The sequence below is a fragment of the Mobula hypostoma genome, chromosome 3 (genome assembly GCF_963921235.1).
Source record: "Mobula hypostoma chromosome 3, sMobHyp1.1, whole genome shotgun sequence".
Classification (NCBI taxonomy): Eukaryota; Metazoa; Chordata; class Chondrichthyes; order Myliobatiformes; family Myliobatidae; genus Mobula; species Mobula hypostoma.
In genome coordinates this window covers 124303511-124328693 of record NC_086099.1, presented here as the reverse complement: position 1 = coordinate 124328693, position 25183 = coordinate 124303511, and the positions used below count along the sequence as shown (strand labels likewise).

The 25183-nt window shown below is 43.6% G+C and overlaps 1 protein-coding gene across 5 annotated transcripts in view; it reads right to left on the bottom strand.

Annotated features, from left to right (window-relative positions):
- apobec2a (apolipoprotein B mRNA editing enzyme, catalytic polypeptide-like 2a) overlaps positions 1–25183 on the bottom strand; it is a 48228-nt gene that overhangs the window by 22070 nt on the left and 975 nt on the right. The window contains exons 1-2 of one of the 5 annotated variants that reach the window (XM_063043711.1): positions 15209–15361; positions 7502–7590 (exon numbers count right to left, since the gene is read on the bottom strand). In XM_063043711.1, the coding sequence (XP_062899781.1) occupies positions 7502–7563 (62 nt within the window). In that variant the 5' untranslated portion in view covers positions 7564–7590; positions 15209–15361. Of the gene's footprint in view, positions 1–7501; positions 7591–15208; positions 15450–25183 lie in introns of those variants that run through there. The other 4 variants (XR_010017400.1, XR_010017399.1, XM_063043712.1 and 1 more) reach the window with 4 other exon arrangements.

Here is a 25183-nt window from a genome sequence, read left to right as displayed (position 1 = left end):
GTAGAGTGGATAGGGGAGAACCAGTGGATGTGGTATATTTGGATTTTCAAAAGGCTTTTGACAAGGTCCCACACAGGAGATTAGTGTGCAAACTTAAGGCACACGGTATTGGGGGTAAGGTATTGGTGTGGGTGGAGAATTGGTTAGCAGACAGGAAGCAAAGAGTGGGAAAAAACGGGACCTTTTCAGAATGGCAGGCGGTGACTAGTGGGGTACCGCAAGGCTCAGTGCTGGGACCCCAGTTGTTTACAATATATATTAATGACTTGGATGAGGGAATTAAATGCAGCATCTCCAAGTTTGCGGATGACACGAAGCTGGGTGGCAGTGTTAGCTGTGAGGAGGATGCTAAGAGGATGCAGGGTGACTTGGATAGGTTTGGTGAGTGGGCAAATTCATGGCAGATGCAATTTAATGTGGATAAATGTGAAATTATCCACTTTGGTGGCAAAAATAGGAAAACAGATTATTATCTGAATGGTGGCCGATTAGGAAAAGGGGAGGTGCAACGAGACCTGGGTGTCATTATACACCAGTCATTGAAAGTGGGCATGCAGGTACAGCAGGTGGTGAAAAAGGCGAATGGTATGCTGGCATTTATAGCGAGAGGATTCGAGTATAGGAGCAGGGAGGTACTACTGCAGTTGTACAAGGCCTTGGTGAGACCACACCTGGAGTATTGTGTGTAGTTTTGGTCCCCTAATATGAGGAAAGACATCCTTGCCATAGAGGGAGTACAAAGAAGGTTCACCAGATTGATTCCTGGGATGGCAGGACTTTCATATGAAGAAAGACTGGATGAACTGGGCTTGTACTCGTTGGAATTTAGAAGATTGAGGGGGGATCTGATTGAAACGTATAAGATCCTAAAGGGATTGGACAGGCTAGATGCAGGAAGGTTGTTCCCGATGTTGGGGAAGTCCAGAACGAGGGGCCACAGTTTGAGGATAGAGGGGAAGCCTTTTAGGACCGAGATTAGGAAAAACTTCTTCACACAGAGAGTGATGAATCTGTGGAATTCTCTGCCACAGGAAACAGTTGAGGCCAGTTCATTGGCTATATTTAAGAGGGAGTTAGATATGGCCCTTGTGGCTACGGGGGTCAGGGGGTATGGAGGGAAGGCTGGGGCGGGGTTCTGAGTTGGATGATCAGCCATGATCATAATAAATGGCGATACAGGCTCGAAGGGCCGAATGGCCTACTCCTACACCTATTTTCTATGTTTCTATGTTTCTATACACCTCCCATCCATGTATCTGTCCAATTTATTCTCAAATGTTAAAAAAGAACCCGCATTTACCACCTCGTCTGGCAGCTCATTCCATACTCCCACCACTCTCTGTGTGAAGAAGCCCCCCCAATGTTCCCTTTAAACTTTTCCCCCCTCACCCTAAACCCATGTCCTCTGTTTTTTTTCTCTCCTTGCCTCAGTGGAAAAAGCCTGCTTGCATTCACTCTGTCTATACCCATCATAATTTTATATACCTCTATCAAATCTCCCCTCATTCTTCTACGCTCCAGGGAATAAAGTCCTAACCTATTCAACCTTTCTCTGTAACTCAGTTTCTCAAGTCCCGGCAACATCCTTGTAAACCTTCTCTGCACTCTTTCAACTTTATTTATATCCTTCCTGTAATTTGGTGACCAAAACTGAACACAATACTCCAGATTCGGCCTCACCAATGCCTTACACAACCTCATCATAACATTCCAGCTCTTATACTCAATACTTTGATTAATAAAGGCCAATGTACCAAAAGCTCTCTTTACAACCCTATCTACCTGTGGCGCCACTTTTAGGGAATTTTGTATCTGTATTCCCAGATCCCTCTGTTCTACTGCACTCCTCAATGCCTTACCATTAACCCTGTATGTTCTGCCTTGGTTTGTCCTTGCAACGTGCAATATCTCACACTTGTCTGTATTAAACCCCATCTGCCATTTTTCAGCCCATTTTTCCAGCTGGTCCAAGTCCCTCTGCAGGCTCTGAAAACCTTCCTCACTGTCTACTACACCTCCAATCTTTGTATCATCAGCAAATTTGCTGATCCAATTTACCACATTATCATCCAGATCATTGATATAGATGACAAATAACAATGGACCCAGCACTGATCCATGTGACACACCACCAGTCACAGGCCTCCACTCGGAGAAGCAATTCTCTACTACCACTCTTTGGCTTCTTCCATTGAGCCAATGTCTAATCCAATTTACCACCTCTCCATGTATACCTAGCGACTGAATTTTCCTAACTAACCTCCCATGCGGGACCTTGTCAAATGCCTTACTTAAGTCTATGTAGACAATATCCACTGCCTTCCCTTCATCCACTTTCCTGGTAATCTCCTCGAAAAACTCCAATAGATTGGTCAAACATGACCTACCAGGCACAAAGCCATGTTGACTCTCCCAGTAAGTCCCTGTCTATCCAAATGCTTGTAGATTCTGTCCCTTAGTACTCCCTCCAATAACTTACCTACTACCGACGTTAAACTTACCGGCCTATAATTTCCCAGATTACTTTTCGATCCTTTTTTAAACAACTGAACAACATGAGCCACTCTCCAATCCTCCGGCACCTCACCTGTAGACAGCGACATTTTAAATATTTCTGCCAGGGCCCCTGCAATCTCAACACTAATCTCCTTCAAGGTCCGAGGGAACACCCTGTCAGGTCCCGGGGATTTATCCACTTTAATTTTCCTCAAGACAGCAAGCACCTCCTCCTTTTCAATCTGTACAGTTTCCATGATCTCACTACTTGTTTCCCTTAATTCCATAGACTTCATGCCAGTTTTCTTAGTAAATACAGGCGCAAAAAACCTATTTAAGATCTCCCCCATTTCCTTTGGTTCCGCACATAGCCGACCACTCTGATCTTCAAGAGGACCAATTTTATCCCTTACAATCCTTTTGCTCTTAATATACCTGTAAAAGCTCTTTGGATTATCCTTCACTTTGACTGCCAAGGCAACCTCATGTCTTCTTTTAGCCCTCCTGATTTCTTTCTTAAGTATTTTCTTGCACTTCTTGTACTCCTCAAGCACTTCATTTACTCCCTGTTTCCTATACATGTTATACAACTCTTTCTTTATCAGAGTTGCAATATCCCTTGAGAACCAAGGTTCCTTATTTCTATTCAATTTGCCTTTAATCCTGACAGGAACATACAAACTCTGCACTCTCAAAATTTCTCCTTTGAAGGCTTCCCACCTACCGATCACATCTTTGCCAGAGAGCAACCTGTCCCAATCCACGCTTTTTAGATCCTTTCTCATTTCTTCAAATTTGGCCTTCTTCCAGTTCAGAACCTCAATCCTAGGACCAGATCTATCCTTGTCCATGATCAAGTTGAAACTAATGGTGTTATGATCACTGGAACCAAAGTGCTCCCCTACACAGACTTCCGTCACTTGTCCTAGCTCATTTCCTAACAGGAGATCCAATATTGCATCCCCTCTAGTTGGTCCCTCTATATATTGATTTAGAAAACTTTCCTGAACACATTTTACAAACTCTAAACCATCTAGACCCCTAACAGTATGGGAGTCCCAATCAATATATGGAAAATTAAAATCCCCTACCACCACAACTTTATGTTTCCTGCAGCCATCAGGAAGAAGGTACAGGAACCTTAGGACTCACATCACGAGGTTCAGGAACAGTTATCACCCCCAACCATCAAGCTCTTGAACCAAAGGGATAACTTCACTCAACTTCACTTGCTCCATCACTGATCTGTTTGCACAACCTATGGATTCACTTTCAAGGCACTTCATCGCATGGTCTCGATATTTATTTATTTATTTGTTTGTTTGTTTGTTATTTCTTCTTTTTTTTGTATTTGCACAGTTTGTTGTCTATGCACTCTGGTCGAACACCCACGTTGGTGCGGTCTTTCATTGATTCTATTATCGATATTATTCTATTATGGATTTACTGTGAATACCCACAAGAAAATCAATCTCATGGTTTTATATCGTGACACATATGTACTTTAATAATAAATTTATTTGAACTTTGAACTGAAGCCAGGATTGTGTTTTGAATAAATTCACAAGCCTGGAGCAGATGCACAGATCTGGAATAGTTGCATAGCTGCCGAGTAATGTCACAGCTGTGGTGAAGTCCTGCTGTCACAAGAGTGACCATGGCTGGTGCAGGTCATGCATACTCCAAAGGAAATGAGGGGAATGTACAAGGATAGGGAGCATGTCATTGAGTGCCAATGTGCATGTATTGGTGTATTAGTGTATTAGATGAAAATATAATTTACTTGAAGTAACAAGATGGCAGTTTTGTCTTTGACAAAATGGAACCTGTATTGGACCAGAGTGCTTTGCTATTAGAGTTCGTGCGACATCATGCTGACGGACCTTGAGTAAATGACAAACTGCAGAAAGATAAGTGTATTCAGTTACCGGAAGAATGCCAAGTACACTGATTAATTAGATTAACAGAATGCACCCTCTCCTTGACCTGGCACGGGTAGATAACACTTGTCTATAAATGAAAGACTACACTGTATGTTTTTGAAGCTACTACCAGCTCTTGTGTTGTGATCCTTCCCTTGTGGCAAGTAAAATAAACATGCATATGAATAATCCACTCTGAGTTAATTGTTGTTTGTTATAAGATGTATAAAAGGTGCTTGACAGAATCAAAGTGTTGCAAATCCCCAATTTTCAATTATAATAACATAAGAAATAGGAGCAGGAGTAGGCCATCTGGCCTGTCGAGCCTGCTCCACCATTCAATAGGATCATGGCTGATCTGACCATGGATTCATCTCCACCTACCTGCCTTTTCCACATAACCCTTAATTCACCTGCTATACAAAATTCTATCCAATCTTGTCTTAAATATATTTACTGAGGTAGCCTCCACTCCTCCTCATCTCTGTCCTAAATTTACTCCCCCAAATCTATTCGGCACAGCCAAGAAGGGCCAAAAGGCCTGTTTCTGTGCTGTAGTTTTTCTATGGTTTCTATGTCCCCTAGTTCTAGTCTTACCTACCAGTGGAAACATCTTTCCTGCTTCTATCTTATCTATCCCTTTCATAATTTTATCTGTTTCTATAAGATCTTCTCTCATCCTTCTGAATTCCAGTGAGTACAGTCCCAGGCAACTCAATCTCTCCTCATGATCTAGTCCCCTTATATCTGGAATCAACCTGGTGAACCTCCTCTGCGCCACTTCCAAAGCCAGTATATCCTTCTTCAAGAACCGCACAAAGTACTCCAGGTGCGGCCTCACCAGTACCCTGTACAGCTGCAGCATAACCTCCCTGCTCTTAAATTCGATCCCTCTCGCAATGAAGGCCAACATTCCATTTGCCTTCTTGGTAGCCTGCACCTGCAAACCAACCTTTTGTGATTCATGCATAAGCACTCCCACGTCCCTCTGCACAGCAGATTCTATAATAATCTGCTCTTCCATTTTTCCTTCCAAAGTGAATGACCTTGCATTTACCAACATTGTACTTCATCTGCCAGACCCTTGCCCACTCACTAAACCTATCTATATCTCTCTGCAGACTCTCCGTATCCTCTGCACAATCTGCTTTTCCACTCAATTTTTAGTGTCATCAGCAAACTTAGAAACACTACACTCGATCTCCTCTTCCAGATCGTTAATGTATATTGTAAACAGTTGTGGGCCCCACACAGACCCCTGCGGAACACCGCTCACTACTGATTGCCAACCAGAGAAAAACCCCATGTATCCGAACTCCCTGCTTTCTATTAGTTAACTAATCCTCTCTCCATGCAAATACATCATCCCCAACTCTATGCATCCTTATCTTATCGATGTCTTTTATGTTGCACCTTATCAAAAGCTTTCTGGAAATACAAGTAAGTAACGTCCATCAATTCCTCACTATCCACTGCACTTGTTATATCTTCAAAGAACTCCGGTAAGTTTGTCAAACAGGACCTACCTTTGCTGAGTCCATGCTGTGTCTGCCTGATGGATCTATTTCTTTCCAGATACCTCGCTATTTCTTCTTTACTGATAGCTTCAAGCATTTTTCCAACTACAGATATTAAACAACCAAGCATATAGTTACCTGCTTTTTGCCTACATCTTTTTTTGAACAGTGGTGTAACATCTACCTTCTCTGCTGGGACCTGCCCAGAGTCCAGAGAATTTTGGTAAATTATCACCAAAGCCTCAACTATAACTTCTGCCATTTCTTTCAGTACCCTGGGATGCATTCCATCAGGACCAGGGGACTTGTCTATCTTTAGGCCCACTAGTTTGCTCAGCACTACCTCTTCAGTGATAGTTATGGTATTGAGGCCCTCACCTCCCATTGCATCCATATCATCTCTTTTTGGCATATTAATCATGTCCTTCCACTATGGAGACCGACACAGAATAGTCATCCAAAGCCTTAGCCATTTCCTCATTACCCAATATCAATTCCTCCTTCTCGTCCTCCAAGGGACCTATATTCACTTTGACATCCTTTTCCACTTTATATAATTATAAAGACTTTTACTATCCATTTTTATAGTTTGTGCTAGGTTATTTTCTTAATCTGTCTTTCCTTTCTTTATTGCCCAATTTGTGGTTCTTTGTTGTTTTTTAAAGTTTTCCCAGTCTTCCAGTTTCCCACTACTCTTGGCGATCATGTATGCACGAGCTTTTAGTTTGATACCTTCCTTTATTTCCTTAGTTATCCAAGGCTGGCTCTCCCCACCCTTACTGTCCTTGCTTTTAACTGCAATATACTTTGGTTGAGCACCGTGAAAGTCTCCCATTGTTCCTCAACCGTCCCACCATATTTCCTATGTTCTCAGCTTACCCTATCCAACACCTCCTTCATCCTGTTGTAGCTTCCATTGTTTAGGCATACTACACTGGTTTCAGTTCCAACGCATCCTCTCTCATCTTATTTTATGCTTGTTGAATTGAGCAGCACTGCGAAGCCCTTCACAATCCAATATCTATACACTTACATCAAGCAACACTGAAGGACACAACGCTCAGAAATCTTACAGAAGGAAGCATGCCCATATTGAGTTTTTAAAGCAGTCATGTTTAGTCCAACATCCCCACCGTCTCCACTTAACTTGTAACTTTCCCATTCTCAACAGTTTCATTGCATGTTTAGAACAGTTAATGAAGTTGCCTTCCATCAGTTTTACACACAAAGTTTCAGAGTGCTGCATCATAGAAACAGACCCTTCAGCCCATCAAATCCATGCCAACCATTGATGTCCTTGAACAGAAAATCCTACAAAAAGTCATGGATTCAGCTCAGTCCATCATGGGAAAAGCTCTCCCAACTATTGAGCACATCTGCATGAAAAGCTGTTGTAGGGAACCAGCACCCATCATCAAAGATCCTCACCACCGAGGCCAGACTCTTTGTTCACTGCTGCCATCAGGTAGAAGTTACAGGAGCCTCAGGGCTCACACCACCATGTTCGAGAACATTTACTACCCCACAACCACCAGGCTCTTGAAAAAAGGTGATAACTCCACTCACTTGTTCATCCATTGAGATGTTCCCACAACCAGTGATCTCACTTTTTCAAGTTTTTGGATCATTGGGACCACTTTTGGCGCAGGCGTGACCTGTACAAAAAGGACGGGTTACACTTGAATCCTAGGGGGACCAATATCCTGGCAGGGAGATTAGCGAGGGCTACTGAGGTGACTTTAAACTAGAATGTTTGGGGGGTGGGAATCAAATTAAAGTGGCTAGGCGTGAGGAGGTTAGTTCACAACAGGGGGATGGGAACCAGTGCAGAGAGACAGAGGGGTGTAAAGTGGGGGTAGAAACAAAAAGTACTAAGGAGAAAAGTAAAAGTGGCAGGCCAACAAATCCAGGGCAAGCATTAAAAAGGGCCACTTTTCAACATAATTGTATAAGGGCTAAGAGAGTTGTAAAAGAGCGCCTGAAGGCTTTGTGTGTCAATGCAAGGAGCATTCGTAACAAGGTGGATGAATTGAAAGTGCAGATTGTTATTAATGATTATGATATAGTTGGGATCACAGAGACATGGCTCCAGGGTGACCAAGGATGGGAGCTCAACGTTCAGGGATATTCAATATTCAGGAGGGATAGACATGAAGGAAGGGGAGGTGGGGTGGCGTTGCTGGTTAAAGAAGAGATTATCGCAATAGAAAGGAAGGACATAAGCCGGGAAGATGTGGAATCGATATGGGTAGAGCTGCGTAACACTAAGGGGCAGAAGACGCTGGTGGGAGTTGTGTACAGGCCACCTAACAGTAGTAGTGAGGTCAGAGATGGTATTAAACAGGAAATTAGAAATGTGTGCAATAAAGGAACAGCAGTTATAATGGGTGACTTCAATCTACATGTAGGTTGGGTGAAACAAATTGGTAAAGGTGCTGAGGAAGAGGATTTCTTGGAATGTATACGGGATGGTTTTTTGAACCAACATGTCGAGGAACCAACTAGAGAGCAGGCTATTCTGGACTGGGTTTTGAGCAATGAGGAAGGGTTAATTAGCAATCTTGTCGTGAGAGGCCCCTTGGGTAAGAGTGACCATAATATGGTGGAATTCTTCATTAAGATGGAGAGTGACATAGTTAATTCAGAAACAAAGGTTCTGAACTTAAAGAGGGGTAACTTTGAAGGTATGAGACGTGAATTAGCTAAGATAGACTGGCAAATGACACTTAAAGGATTGACGGTGGATATGCAATGGCAAGCATTTAAAGGTTGCATGGATGAACTACAACAATTGTTCATCCCAGTCTGGCAAAAGAATAAATCAAGGAAGGTAGTGCACCTGTGGCTGACAAGAGAAATTAGGGATAGTATCAATTCCAAAGAAGAAGCATACAAATTAGCCAGAGAAAGTGGCTCACCTGAGGACTGGGAGAAATTCAGAGTTCAGCAGAGGAGGACAAAGGGCTTAATTAGGAAGGGGAAAAAAGATTATGAGAGAAAACTGGCAGGGAACATAAAAACGGACTGTAAAAGCTTTTATAGATATGTAAAAAGGAAAAGACTGGTAAAGACAAATGTAGGTCCCCTACAGACAGAAACAGGTGAATTGATTATGGGGAGCAAGGACATGGCAGACCAATTGAATAATTACTTTGGTTCTGTCTTCACTAAGGAGGACATAAATAATCTTCCAGAAATAGTAGGGGACAGAGGGTCCAGTGAGATGGAGGAACTGAGCGAAATACTTGTTAGTAGGGAAGTGGTGTTAGGTAAATTGAAAGGATTGAAGGCAGATAAATCCCCAGGGCCAGATGGTCTGCATCCTAGAGTGCTTAAGGAAGTAGCCCAAGAAATAGTGGATGCATTAGTGATAATTTTTCAAAACTCATTAGATTCTGGACTGGTTCCTGAGGATTGGAGGGTGGCTAATGTAACCCCACTTTTTAAAAAAGGAGGGAGAGAGAAACCAGGGAATTATAGACCGGTTAGCCTAACGTCGGTGGTGGGGAAACTGCTGGAGTCAGTTATCAAAGATGTGATAACAGCACATTTGGAAAGCGGTGAAATCATCGGACAGAGTCAGCATGGATTTGTGAAAGGAAAATCATGTCTGACGAATCTCATAGAATTTTTTGAGGATGTAACCAGTAGAGTGGATAGGGGAGAACCAGTGGATGTGGTATATTTGGATTTTCAAAAGGCTTTTGACAAGGTCCCACACAGGAGATTACTGTGCAAACTTAAAGCACACGGTACTGGGGGTAAGGTATTGATGTGGATGGAGAATTGGTTAGCAGACAGGAAGCAAAGAGTGGGAATAAACGGGACCTTTTCAGAATGGCAGGCGGTGACTAGTGGGGTACCGCAAGACTCAGTGCTGGGACCCCAGTTGTTTACAATATATATTAATGACTTGGATGAGGGAATTAAATGCAGCATCTCCAAGTTTGCGGATGACACGAAGCTGGGTGGCAGTATTAGCTGTGAGGAGGATGCTAAGAGGATGCAGAGTGACTTGGATAGGTTGGGTGAGTGGGCAAATTCATGGCAGATGCAATTTAATGTGGATAAATGTGAAGTTATCCACTTTGGTGGCAAAAATAGGAAAGCAGATTACTATCTGAATGGTGGCCGATTAAGAAAAGGGGAGGTGCAACGAGACCTGGGTGTCATTATACACCAGTCATTGAAAGTGGGCATGCAGGTATAGCAGGCGGTGAAAAAGGCGAATGGTATGCTGGCATTTATAGCGAGAGGATTCGAGTACAGGAGCAGGGAGGTACTACTGCAGTTGTACAAGGCCTTGGTGAGACCACACCTGGAGTATTGTGTGAGTTTTGGTCCCCTAATCTGAGGAAAGACATCCTTGCCATAGAGGGAGTACAAAGAAGGTTCACCAGATTGATTCCTGGGATGGCAGGACTTTCATATGAAGAAAGTCTGGATGAACTGGGCTTGTACTCGTTGGAATTTAGAAGATTGAGGGGGGATCTGATTGAAACGTATAAAATCCTAAAGGGATTGGACAGACTTGATGCAGGAAGATTGTTCCCAATGTTGGGGAAGTCCAGAACAAGGGGTCACAGTTTGAGGATAAAGGGGAAGCCTTTTAGGACCGAGATTAGGAAAAACTTCTTCACACAGAGTGTGGTGAATCTGTGGAATTCTCTGCCACAGGAAACAGTTGAGGCCAGTTCATTGGCTATATTTAAGAGGGAGTTAGATATGGCCCTTGTGGCTACAGGGATCAGGGGGTATGGAGGGAAGGCTGGGGCGGGGTACTGAGTTGGATGATCAGCCATGATCATAATAAATGGCGGTGCAGGCTCGAAGGGCCGAATGGCCTACTCCTGCACCTATTTTCTATGTTTCTATGTTTCTAAGTTCTCTGTATCTTGTTAGCTCATGTTCTTGTTATTTATTGCTATTTATTTATATTTACATTTGCACAGTTTGTTGTCTTCTGCACTCTGGTTGGTCTTTCATTGATCCTGCTATAGTTACTATTCCATAGATTTATTGAGAATGCGCACAGGAAAGTGAATATGGTGACATATATTTACTTGGATAATAAAATATACTTTGAACTTTAAACTTGGAAATTCAAGATTATTAGCTGAAGTAAATCCACAGCCTACCATGATAGTTAATCCAAGCCTCTGGATTACTTGGCCAGTATTAACTGTTGTGTTTAAAAATGCAAACAACAGGAATTCTGCAGATGCTGGAAATTCAAGCAACACACAGAAAAGTTGCTGGTGAACGCAGCAGGCCAAGCAGCATCTCTAGGAAGAGGTGCAGTCGACGGCTCAGGCCGAGACCATTCCTGACGAAGGGTCTCAGCCTGAAACGTCGACTGCACCTCTTCCTAGAGATGCTGCTTGGCCTGCTGCGTTCACAGGCAACTTTTATGTGTGTTGATTAACTGTTGTGTCTCTACATTTGCTTTTGACCATCTAGATCAGGGGCTCCTAGCCTGGGGTTCACAATTCTGTGGCATAAAATGGTTGGGAACCCCTGATCTAGACCAAATCGGAATCCATTCAGTCACCTTTCCCTTAATTCTGCAGTCATCTTCAGCCTCCTGTGTGACATTTTATCAAGTACTTTCAAATAGTAATAAGCATCAACCTCACTACCTTAGACCTCCTTGCCAAAGAGCTCAATCAACTTAATTAAAAAGATTTGTCTTTAACATAAACAAAGTGACTTTCTGGCGATGCTGCCTGACGTGCTGATTGTTTCTAGCATTTTGTATTATGTTTCATATTTCCAGCATCTGCAGTTTTACTTCATGTTTCCATTTACCATTAACACGTTCATATGGGACGAGTAAAGTGCTCTTGGTTTGCCTTTTCTGTCCAGCAGTACTGCCGTTCACAGTTCATGGTGGAAGTGATGAATGACAGTGAAAAGGGTTGAAATAACAATCTTATAAACTGCATGGACATCACACTCTGGACTGGCTGCTTGTGTAAATCTGAAAAGTTAATGGTCACTGAGCTGTGATTATTTTTTGTGTGTGAGATCTCTCTCAATAAAATATGTTTATTATTATTAAAGAAAAAGACTGAACCCACTAATACATCTGAAGATTATTCTTTCTGGAATATTATCCCAGGCTTAGTTCACTAACAATAAGACCCACATGACATATATGTTCCCATGATTCAGGACATTTACAAAGACAGGTGTGTAAAAAGGGCCTGTAGGATCATTGGGGACCCGAGTCACCCCAACCATAATCTATTCCAGCTGCTACCATCCGGGAAACGGTACCGCAGCATAAATACCAGGACTAACAGTCTCCGGGACAGCTTCTTCCACCAGGCCATCAAACTGATTAACTCATGCTGATATGAGTGCATTTCTATGTTCCATTGACTGTTCTATTTATTATAAATTATTATAAATTACTATGATTGCACAGTGCATATTTAGACGGAGACGTAACTAAAGATTTTTACTCCTCATGTATGTGAAAGATGTATGGAATAAGGTCAATTCAATTAATTTCACTAACATGAGCAACCAGTGTTTTTAACTCATCAGGTAACCAAAATTTCCAGTGTTCATTAAATTTCCTGCCTTATTATAAACACATGGAAACAATCCTTCAACTATAATTGAAGAGAAAAGAAGATGATGGCTTGACGCAACGTGCAGCGGCCACTCTGGAATGAATATCTGTTATCTGTCAAGTAGGACACCGTGCACAATCCTGATTTGATAGAGACGGACAAAGAGAAGCACAGAGGAAGATCTGGAGAAACTTCTGAAATGCCTGTTTCGCTGCCGCTGCTACTGTGCAATTGAGAATCTCCGGAGGGGAAGGCCCCAAATCCTCGGCTTTGCCTGTTGCTTGGTGGCTGGGTCCGGGTTGAAGCGCTCGGCAGAGATGGTGCTCGGTGCTCGGTGTTGGAGAGCTGGTCGGAGGCTCAAAGCTTTCGGACGGACTCAGAGTCCGCTGCGGCCAGGTGCTTCCAGAGTGCTGCATCGGCAAGTTTGCGGTGCTTGGAGGTTCATGGCAGGGAGAGTTTCTCCCTTCTACCATCTGCGTGAGATGATGGGGTTATCGGGACTTTGAGACTTTTTTTACCCTGCCCACGATCTGGTCTTTATCAAATTACGGTATTGCTTTGCACTGTTGTAACTATATGTTATAATTATATGATTTTTGGCAGTTTTAGTCTTGGTCTGTCTTGTGTTTCTATGATATCATACTGGAGGAACATTGTATCATTTCTCAATGCATGCATTACTAAATAACAATTAGCGAGGACAGAGTGTCCTCATAATCTAATCTAATTAGTTATAATCACATTGAATGCATTTTAGTAATTCCAGAACGTTCTGAAATTTCATAGACCACTTAGCACCCTACTCACACCCCTAGCAACTGAATCTATGCATCCTTGTTTATCTACAAATTTTGTCGCTATCCCTGTGGAAGTAAATTAAAGAAGACATTAATCCTGATAAATAACAGGGATAATTGTTGATTAAAAGAGAACATTTCAAAAAGTGCACAGCAGATTATGCAGCCTTTGTGGAGAGAGAAATAAAGTTAATATTTGATGAACCCTTTATCAAAGCGTGGAAAAGTTTAAAACCGTTTAAATTGGAGGTGTGGAGAGAACAAAGAGAATGTTTGTGAGAAGGCAGTGACCGAATGCACAGTTGGTTTTGCTGCAGGCTGAGAGGGGGTGGTAAAGGTTTGCTGATGTAGTTAATCTGTCTGTAATGTAAATAGGAGATGAATGATTTACAGAGGAAGGAAAAAAACACATTGCTGAAACTGAGGTACAAAAGTCTTTTCCTTTCAAATTTCCACCATCTTCATTGTGTTTTACTTTAGAAGTAAGTCAAAAACTGGCCTATTTAGTAGATGAAGAATCTTGCTCAAAATCTGCAAGTCAGCTGAAGACTGTATTGCTGATTTTCTAGATTTATTAAGTTTGTGAAAAAGCAGGGAAGAACCTCTGTTCTTGGTGCGTACATTTATATCTAATTAAACATGTATTGGATTACACACAAATAGCCTTTTCATCTTTATATAGTTATAATCACACTTATCATAAATACCCTGAAGTTCTTACGATAGGATTTATTATTTTGTGGAAAATATATATTATACACTATCTATCTATAGCTGTCTATCTATCTATCTATCCCTCTCTATATATATATATATACACACACTCAGATATACTCATATTTGTACACACTTTGCACAAATGCAACGCTACAGATTTATTTATTAGATATATTCTATGAAGGCAATTTTTCCAGAATATATGTCCTGCCATGAATCTCTAATTGGCAACATCTATGAGAACACTGCAGATGTGATGTCCATCACAGACTGTTAAGTTATGAGGCAGCATGTCCAAAATTTCCTTATAAGAGCTTCTGGAAGGGAAAGCTGTGTGCTGGCTGTGCATACTCAATAAACCAATCTTCGCCTACTGAGACAAAAAATAATAGCGTCCAGAAGTTTGAACTCATAGACATATGAAGATACAGTACTTTGAGGCTGCTGTCATCAGTGAATGAAAGTATTAAGTTGTTTTAATTCAGTTACTATCTGTGCTGAAGTAGAAGACAAGTTGGACTGTCCACTAACCAGGCCACTGAATACGATGACTGCAATGTTTTTTAACATGAGCTTGTCATACTCCATTTAATTACACGTATCACTCTCTGAAATAGATTCTGCTTTTTGCTCGTGACTGATTAACTTTCCCTGTAGCTTCTTCATCTTAGATCAGGTATTTTTCTTGTGATGAGTTTTGTGGAGCATAGATGGAACGACACAGTGGTAAAACTGCTTGCTGTGTCTTACAGCTCCCCAGTGGCCCAGGTTCAATGCTGATTTCAGGTGCTATATAGATAGAGCCCGCAAGTCCTCCTCATGGCGATGGGTTTCCTGAGAGTTCTCCGGTTTCCTTGCACTGCTCTAAGACATGCATGTTGGTATATTAATTTGCCTCTGTAGATCGTCCCCGGCATGTTGATGAGTGAGCAGATCTGAGGGGGTTTGTCAGGAATGTGGAGAGGATGAAATGGGATTAGTGCTTGATGATTAGTGCAGACTCAGTGGAAGGTTTCTTGCCCTGTGTGAATCTATGTCTGATAAATATTGTATTAATCCCTTTATCAGCATGGAAAAATTAGATAGTCAACTTTAGAGACATTTTTGTCAAATTTATATCTACGTTTTCCTTCCTCACTAACATGCCACCACTTTGTGGAAAGCAGCTTGACACTCACCCGATGACGATTTCAAAAGGCCCCAGGTCGACGACTTCAGCATTTTCTTTGCCCTCTACTTTGTCCTTACTGTCAACTTCCTCATTTGCTGCTTCAGTCTTGTTTTCGGCCATGTTTAGACAGTACAGGCCAGTGGGATGTGCACTGTCTGACAGCAAGCTCTTCACTGAGCAGGAGAGAAATCCCTGCAGCGTTAAAATGCCTCACCCACCAAATAAGGGAGCAAGGGTAGAGAGGACTTCCAGCTCAAAATAAACTGTAGCTAGGACACCACTATTTGTCCCGTCAATCACAGATGGCTCTTCTTAATCCTCACGTTACCGTTATTTATTTATTTGTTTACTGAGGTACAGAGCAGAGTGGGCCCTTCCCACCCTTCGAGCTGCCCTGCCCAGCAATCCCCCAATTTAATCCCGGTGTAATCACGGGACACTTTACAGAGACCAGTTAACCTGAAAACAGTATGTCTTCGGAGTGTGGCGGGAATCGAACCTGGGTTGCTTGTACTGAAGAGCGTTGTGCTACCCTGCACATCTTCCCAACGCATCTGTCTTTTTAACTAAATGCAAAAAAAGGAAAATGAGGCTGATGAAAGATTTCTTTCTGAAACAATGTATCTTTGCTTTAATTTCCCCCATGCTTTCCTGAAGCTGTTTGGATGCGACTCCAGGAGCTCCCAAAATGTCCAATTTCTCCAGCAAAGACTTCAAGATATCAAAAAGTCAGAAATAGTGCATGTGACAAGGAATCTGACACGTAAGTGTGTCTATCACTAGTGTGACTGTCACTTGAAAGTACTTGTCTGAATTTTCCACCGGGAATCAAAGCAACTCAGAAATGGTCATTATCACATTATGCTCCATATTCAATGGTGCAGTACTAGAGTAAAGCTTTTCTAGACCCATTGAGTTCAATACAAACATCAGCTACTATTTACATCAATCCCATGTGTTTAATTCTCCCCGCACACTCATTAATCCCCTCCTCTATCTACCCCACCTCCCCTCCAAGGTTCATCTACACAACTACATCCTAGGAGCATGTTTACAATGAGAAAATCAATCTAACAACCCACACGTCTCCCACTGGGTCGCAGTGAAAACCCCTGAAGTGATGTCCAAATGTGCACGGCACTCCCCTCTGTTCATTAGACCATCAGACCCAGAGGTTCACAGAAAGCCAATATTGAAACTCATCATCTGCCATTTTCCTTTCTGCATTATTTTTCTGTCACAGTTAGCTGCCTTGGACAAGGAAGTGTGATCTTGTATCTAGGGCCTTCACTTTATGTGTTTCCTATCCTTTATAAAACGTAAGAAGAGCCACCATTAAAGGAGAGTTTATTAACTGCAGCTACTTTGAGGAGGGAGTTTCATTCTCAGGATCCACTGTGGAAAGCAACAAGCACGTCAGGGAAGTCAGTAAATATTCAATGTGCAACCTCCCAGGGTTGTTGTGCCAGAAATTCCTGCCATCATCAAGACATCCACATCCACTGCTGACCTACTGGAAAATTGTTTATCTGTCTATCAACTCGTTGAAAAGTGATAACCCCCACTGCTAATCATGAGGCCCAGTACACTGGCAAGATGTACATGTTAATCCCGTCATCTGGAGCAGCCAGAACAAGGTCCTACCCACAAAATAGCTAACAAAAATACAACCTATCCCTGAATTTAAAATCTTCAAGCTGTTTTGAAATATTTCTGTCATTCGGGAATATAATTTGAAGTTCTAGAAGATGGCAGCATTGAGAAACGAGATGTGCAGGAACTTTTGAAAAAAATTAAGATAGATAAATTCCCAGGACTTGGAAAATATATATCCCAGGTTACTACGGGAAGCGAGGGAAGAGATGGCTGCACTGTTGGTGATGATCTTTGCATTCTCACTGGTCACTGGACACTCAACAGAGCGAGAGTGGGAGTTTGTAGGACGGGAGACAATATGGTGAAGTGGGGTTTAAAGACCAGCGAATCCTGTGAGTGTGGCGAAAGGGTGCAGAACGTTGAACACGTTCTGCATAACTGCCCACTCTCACCTGATTTAGTTGACACTGAACTACTCAACAACACTAGAGTGGCTGGCTATCTGGTGTGACAAGCTATGATGATGACTGGACTAGTACTAGGTGATTGGAGAGTGGTAAATGTTATTTGTTTGTTCGAGAATGGGAGTCTGGATAACCCTGAGAATTATAGATCAGTGAGTCTTACTTCAGTGGTGGGCAAATTATTGGAGAAGATTCTTAAAGACAGGTTTTACGAGCATTTGGAGAAGCATAGTCTAATTAGGGAGCGTTAGCATGGCTTTGTAAGGGTCAGGCCATGTCTCCCGAGCCTGATTGAATTCTTTGAGGATGTGACAAAGCACATTGACAAAGGTAGAGCAGTGGATGTGGTGTATATGGATTTTAGTAAGGTGTTTGTTGAGGTTCCCCATGGTAGGCTCATTCCATAAGTCAGAAGGCATGGGATCCAGGGAAACTTGGCCATGTAGATACAGAATTGGTTTGTCTACAGAAGGCAGCGTGGGTTGTAGACTGAGAGTTTTCTGCCTGGAGATCGGTGACCAATGGTGTTCCACAAGGATCTGTTCTGAGACCCTGCTCTTTGTGATTACTTGTGACCTAGACGGAGAAGTGGAAGCATGGGTTGTTCAGTTTGCAAATGACAGAAAGGTTGGTGGAATCATGGATACTGCAGAAGGTGGCTAAAAGTTACAATGGAGGACTGATATGATGCAGAGCTGGGCTGAGAAGTGGCAGATGAGAAACGTGAGACGTGGTTTACTCTGGAAGGTTGAATTTAAAGGCAGAATACAGGGTTAATGGCAGGATCCTTAACAGTGTGGAGGAACAGGGGAATCTTTGCATCCATGTCCATAGATCCTCAAAGTTGCCATGTTAGTTTGTAGGGTTGTCAAGAAGGTGTATGGTGTGTTGGCCTTCATTAGTCAGGAGATTGAGGTAATGTTGCAGCTCTGTAAAATCCTGGTTAGATCACACTTGGAATATAGTGTTCCGATCTGGTCACCTCATTGTTGAATGGATGTAGAAGCCTTTAGAGAGAGAACGCAGGAGATTGACCAGGATGATGCCTAGATTAGAGAGCATGTCTTATGAGGAATGGTTGAGCGAGCTACAGATTTCTCTCTGGGATGAAGGAGGATGAGAAGCGACTTGATAGAGGTGTACAAGATGATAAAAGACATAGGTTGAGTGAACAGCCAGAGACATTTTCTTAACATGGGAATGGCTAATACAAGTGGGCATAATTTTAAGATGATGAGAGGAAAGTACAGAGGGGATGTCAGAGGTAAGTTTCTGACACAGAGAGTGGTGGGTGCATGGAATACCCTGTCAGGGGTGGTGGTAGAACATAGATACAAATATAGAACCCAGACCCTTTGACCCACAGTGTTGTTCCGAACCAGCTAAAAAGTAAATTAAAAAAAAGACAAAAAATAACCCCTCCTGCCTACACAATGTCCATATTCCTCCAGCTTCCTCATATTCATGTGCATATTGAGCCAATATGAGCCAATAGGCAGGTCCTGGACTTATTTCCTGGCATAATTTACATATTACTATTTAATTATTTATGATTTTATCACTATTTAATTATTTAAGGTGCAACTGTAATGAAAAGCGATTTCCCCCGGGATCAATAAAGTATGACTATGACTATGACTATGACAAGGAATCGTCTCTTTTACAACATTACAACATGGTACAGGCCCTTTGGCCCAAGATGTTGTTCCAACCACTTAACCTGCTCTGAGATCAATCTAACCGTCCCCTCCCACTTGGCCTCCATATGCCCTGTAATGTATTTGCTTCTACTCACCACCCTAGGCTGCACATTCCAGGCATCCACTACTCTCTGAGTAAAAAGTTAACCCCTCACACCCCCTTTGAACTTGCCCTCTCTCATCTTCAATGTATGCTCTTTGGTATTAGACATTTCGACCCTGGGAAAAGATACTGCCCCTCTACTCTGTCTATGCTTCTCAGAATCATATAAACCTCTATCAGATCTCCCATCAGCCCTCTACCACTCCGGGGAAAACAACCCAACTTTGTCCAGCCTCTCATGATAGCACATGCCCTCTAAACCAGGCAGCATCCTGGTAAACTTCACTGCACCCTCTCCAAAGCCTCAACACCTCTCCTATAGTGGGGCGACCGGAACAGTATGCAAGCCTCCAGATGTGGCCAGAATTAACCAGAATTGTATAAAATTGCAACATAACTTCTTGACTTTTGAACTCAGTGCCTCAACTAATAAAAGCAAGCATTCCATAAGCCTTAACCACCTTATCGACCTGTGTAACCACTTTCATGGAGCGATGAACCTGAGCCCCAACATCTCTCTGCTCAGCAACACTGTGAATGGTTTTGCCCTACCAAGGCGCAACACCTCACATTTATCTGCGTTAAACCCCATTTCTCTGCCCATATCTTCCACTGATCTATATCACGTTGTATTCTTTGCCAGTCTTCTACACTATCCACAACTCCATCAAGCTTGGTATCATCTGCAAACTAACTAACCCACCCACCTTAATTTTAATCCTGGTCTGTTATATACATCATAAACTCAGAGAGACGTGGGCCACAACATGGGCCAATGAGAGTGAGCAGGCCTATAGTCAACTACTCCTGAAAGGAGGGAATTCTCTGAAAGAGCATAAGCCTTGCCCGTGAAAGCATGAACTTTGACCAATTCTGGTTGAGTCTAGTCTGAAAGGAGAGTGTATGAAGTCTCCTCTCCTTGATTATGAACTATGGGTGACTCCACCGCTCAGTGAGTGTGCGACTTGCCAGAGATCAACAACAGCATCTGGAAATGACCCCATGCCTGACCAGTACAAGGTGCTCCAAGCACACATGAAGTCTCACGCATATGAAGCATCAAACATATGAGGTATATCGAGCACTTCCGCCTCATCTGCCAAAAGCAGAACTTCCCGGTGGCCAAACATTTTAATTCCCATTCCCAGTCCTGTTCTGACATATTGGTCCATGGCCTCCTCTTGTGTCAAAATGGGGCCACCCTCAGGGTGGAGGAGCTGCACCTTATATTCTGTTTCGATAGCATCCAACCCGATGGCATGAATATCCATTTCTCCTTCCGGTAAATGAGTTTTCCTCTCCCCTTCTTCTCTTCTTTGATTTCCCACTCTGACCTCTTCTCACCTGCTTATCACCTCCCCCGGGTCCCCTCCTCCTTCCCTTTCTCCTATCTCTTCTCTCCTCTCTTATCAGATTCCTTCCTCTCCAGCCTTCCATTTTTCCCACCCACCTGGCTTCACCTATCATCATCGAGCTTGTCCTCCTTCCCCTCCCCTCAACTTTTTATTCTGTCATCTTCCCCCTTCCTTTCCAGTCCTGAAGAAGGGTCTCGGCCTGAAACATTGACTGTTTATTCATTTCCACAGATGCTGCCTGACCTGCTGAGTTCTTCCAGCATTTTGTGTGTGCTGCTTTGGATTTCCAGTATCTGAAGACTTTCTCGTGTTTGAAGTTATATTTGAGGTCGGGGTTTTGGGGTGGGGAAGGGGAGGGTGAGGTCACAGGTCTCAGGGAGGATAATTTCTTCGCCAGTTTGAATGGGGCACGATTGCGCAACCGCGTGAAGGTCAGCCTGTCAGACAACGGGAGAGTTTAAAAAGTGAGCTGATTGAGAAGGGGAAGGTCATTTCTTCGGCAGTTTGAATGGAGCATGACTGCGCAGGCACATGAAGGTCGGCCTGTGAGAACAGCGAGAGAATTTAAAAAGTGAGCAGATTAACGGAGCGGGTGACATTGCAGCGGCTGATGGAGTAGTGGGAGACAGAGTAGGAAGGCTTTGTCTCGAGGGGCTTCGGTGAGCAGAGGCTGAGGACGAGCCTGCTCCCAGTGAGGTAAGGTCGGGTAAGCTCCTTTAATTAATCTAATTAACTTAGGAGTAGGTAATGGAGGCAGCAGTTAGGGCAGTCGAGTGCTCCGTATGCTGTATGTGGGAAGTCAGGGACAGCACAATTGTCCCTGATGACTACACCTGTAAAAGGTGCATCCAGCTGCAGCTCCTGACAAACCGTGTTAGGGAACTGGAGCTGGAGCTGGATGAACTTCGGATCATTGGTGAGGCAGAGGCAGAAATAGACAGGAGTTTCAGGGAGATAGTCACCCCTAAAAGTCAGGAGGCAGGTAACATAGAAAACATAGAAAATAGGTGCAGGAGTAGGCCATTCGGCCCTTCGAGCCTGCATCGCCATTTATTATGATCATGGCTGATCATCCAACTCAGAACCCCGCCCCAGCCTTCCCTCCATACCCCCTGACCCCTGTAGCCACAAGGGCCATAGCTAACTCCCTCTTAAACATAGCCAATGAACTGGCCTCAACAGTTTGCTGTGGCAGAGAATTCCACAGATTTACCACTCTCTGTGTGAAGAAGTTTTTCCTAATCTCGGTCCTAAAAGGCATCCCCTCTATCCTCAAACTGTGACCCCTCGTTCTGGACTTCCCCAACATCAGGGACAATCTTCCTGCATCTAGCCTGTCCAATCCCTTTAGGATCTTATACGTTTCAATCAGATCCCCCCTCAATCTTCTAAATTCCAACGAGTACAAGCCCAGTTCATCCAGTCTTTCTTCATATGAAAGTCCTGCCATCCCAGGAATCAATCTGGTGAACCTTCTTTGTACTCCCTCTATGGCAAAGATGTCTTTCCTCAGATTAGGGGACCAAAACTGCACACAATACTCCAGGTGTGGTCTCACCAAGGCCTTGTACAACTGCAGTAGTACCTCCCTGCTCCTGTACTCGAATCCTCTCGCTATAAATGCCAGCATACCATTCGCCTTTTTCACCGCCTGCTGTACCTGCATGCCCACTTTCAATGACTGGTGTATAATGACACCCAGGTCTCGTTGCACCTCCCCTTTTCCTAATCGGCCACCATTCAGATAATAATCTGAATAATCAGGTAGCTGGGTGACTGTCAGGAGAGGGAAGGGGAATAGACAGAATGAGCAGAGCACCCCTGTGGCCATTCCCATCAATAATAAGTATACCATTTTGGTTCCTGTTGGTGGCGATGATCTACCAGGGACTAGTTGCAGTGGTTGCGTCTCTGGCACCGAGACTGGACCCTCAGCTCAGAAGGGAAGGAGGGAAAAGAAGAAAGCAGTAGTGATAGGGGATTCGATAGTTAGGGGGAAAGATAAGAGGTTCTGTGGAAGTGATCGAGAATCCCGGATGGTCTGTTGCCTCCCTGGTGCCAGGGTTCGTGATATCTCGGATCGAGTTCTCAGTATTCTCAAGAGGGAGGGTGAGCAGCCAGATGTCGTGGTCCATGTAGGGACCAATGACGTGGATAGAAAGGAGGAGGAGGTCCTGCAAACAGAATTTAAGGAGTTATGTGCAAAGTTGAAGGACAGGACCTCCAGGGTTGCAATCTCAGGATTGCTACCCATGCCACGTGCTAGTGAGGCTAGAAATAGGAAGATAATGCAGCTAAATACGTGGCTAAGGAGCTGGTGCAGGAGGGAGGGCTTCATGTTTCTGAACAATTGGACCTTGTTCCAGGGAACTGGAGGGGGACTAACATCCTTGCGGGAAGGTTTGCTGGTGCTGCTCCGGGGGGTTTAAAGTGGATTTGCAGGGAGAGTGGAACCAGAGTGTCAGAGCAGATAGTGAGGTGGAGGAGGATAAAGGTCATGCGAGAACTGTAAGAATAGTGCATGGAATAAAGCCAGATCTAACATATAAAGAGGCTTTGAGGAAAGAGAAACAGAATAAAGGGTGTAAAGGTAGTAAGGTAGAAGGGCTAAAGTGTGTGTACTTCAATGCAAGAAGCATCAGGAACAAAGGTGATGAACTGAGAGCTTGGATACATACATGGAATTATGATGTAGTGGCCATTACAGAGACTTGGCTGGAACCAGGGCAGGAATGGATTCTCAATATTCCTGGATTTCAGTGCTTTAAAAGGGATAGAGAGGGGGGAGAAAGGGGAGGAGGGGTGGCATTACTGGTCAGGGACACTATTACAACTGCAGAAAGGGTGGGTAATGTAGCAGGATCCTCTTTTGAGTCAGTATGGGTGGAAGTCAGGAACAGAAAGGCAGCAGTTACTCTTTTGGGAGTATTCTATAGGCCCTCTGGTAGCAGCAGAGATACCAAGGAGCAGATTGGGAGGCAGATTTTGGAAAGGTGCAAAAATAACAGTGTTGTTATCATGGGTGACTTTAACTTCCCTAACATTGATTGGTACCTGATTAGTTCCAAGGGTTTAGATGGGGCAGAGTTTGTTAAGTGTGTCCAGGACAGATTCCTGTCACAGTATGTTGACAGGCCGACTGGGGGAATGCCATACTAGATCTAGTACTAGGTAATGAACCGGGTCAGGTCAGATATCTCTCAGTGGGTGAGCATCTGGGAGACAGTGACCACCCTGGCCTTTAACACTATCATGGAAAAGGATAGAATCAGAGAGGACAGGAAAATTTTTAATCGGGGAAGGGCAAATTATGAGGCTATAAGGCTAGAACTTGCGGGTGTGAATTGGGATGATGTTTTTGCAGGGAAATGTGCTATGGACATGTGGTCGATGTTTAGAGATCTCTTTCAGGATGTCAGGGATAAATTTGTCCTGGTGAGGAAGATAAGGAATGGTAGAGTGAAGGAACCATGGGTGACAAGTGAGGTGAAGAATTTAGTCAGGTGGAAGAAGGCAGCATACAAAAGGTTTAGGAAGCAAGGATCAGATGGGTCTATTGAGGAATATAGGGCAGCAAGAAAGGAGCTTAAGAAAGGGCTGAGAAGGGCAAGAAGGGTAAAAGAAAACTTCAAGGCATTCTTCAATTATGTGAAGAACAAAAGGATGACAGGAGTGAAGATAGGACCGATTAGAGATAACACTGGGAAGATGTGCCTGGAGGCTGTGGAAGTGAGCGAGGTCCTCAATGAATGCTTCTCTTCGGTATTCACCAATGAGAGGGACCTTGATGACGGTGAGGACAATATGAAGAAGGTTGATGTTCTGGAGCATGTTGATTTTAAGGGAGAGGAAGTGTTAGAGTTGTTAAGATACATTAGGGCGGATAAGTCCCCGGCGCCTGACGGAATATTCCCCAGGCAGCTCCACGAGGCGAGGTAAGAGATTGCTGAGCCTCTGGCTAGGATCTTTATGTCCTCATTGTCCACGGGAATGGTACCGGAGGATTGGAGGGAGGCGAATGTTGTCCCCTTGTTCAAAAAAGGTAGTAGGGATAGTCCGTGTGATTATAGACCAGTAAGCCTTACCAATGTGGTGGGAAAGCTGTTGGAAAAGATTCTTAGAGATAGGATCTATGGGCATTTAGAGAATCATGGTCTGATCAGGGACAGTCAACATGGCTTTATGAAGAGCAGATCATGTCTAACAAGCCTGACAGAGTTCTTTGAGGAGGTGACCAGGCATATAGATGAGGGTAGTGCAGTAGATGTGATCTACATGGATTTTAGTAAGGCATTTGACAAAGTTCCACATGGTAGGCTTATTCAGAATGTCAGAAGGCATGGGATCCAGGGGAGTTTGGCCAGGTGGATTCAGAATTGGCTTGCCTGCAGAAAGCAGAGGGTTGTGGTGGAGGGAGTACATTTGGATTGGAGGATTGTGACTAGTGGTGTCCCACAAGGATTAGGTCTGGGATCTCTACTTTTCGTGATTTTTATTAACAACCTGGATGTTGGAGTAGAAGGGTGGGTTGGCAAGTTTGCAGACGACACAAAGGTTGGCGGCGTTGTAGATAGTGTAGAGGATTGTCATAGATTGCAGAGGGACATTAATAGGATGCAGAAGTGGGCTGAGAAGTGGCAGATTGAGTTCAACCCGGAGAAGTGTGAGGTGATACACTTTGGAAGGACAAACTACAAGGCAGAGTACAAAGTAAATGGCAGGATACTTGGTAGTGTGGAGGAGCAGAGGGATCTGGGGGTACAT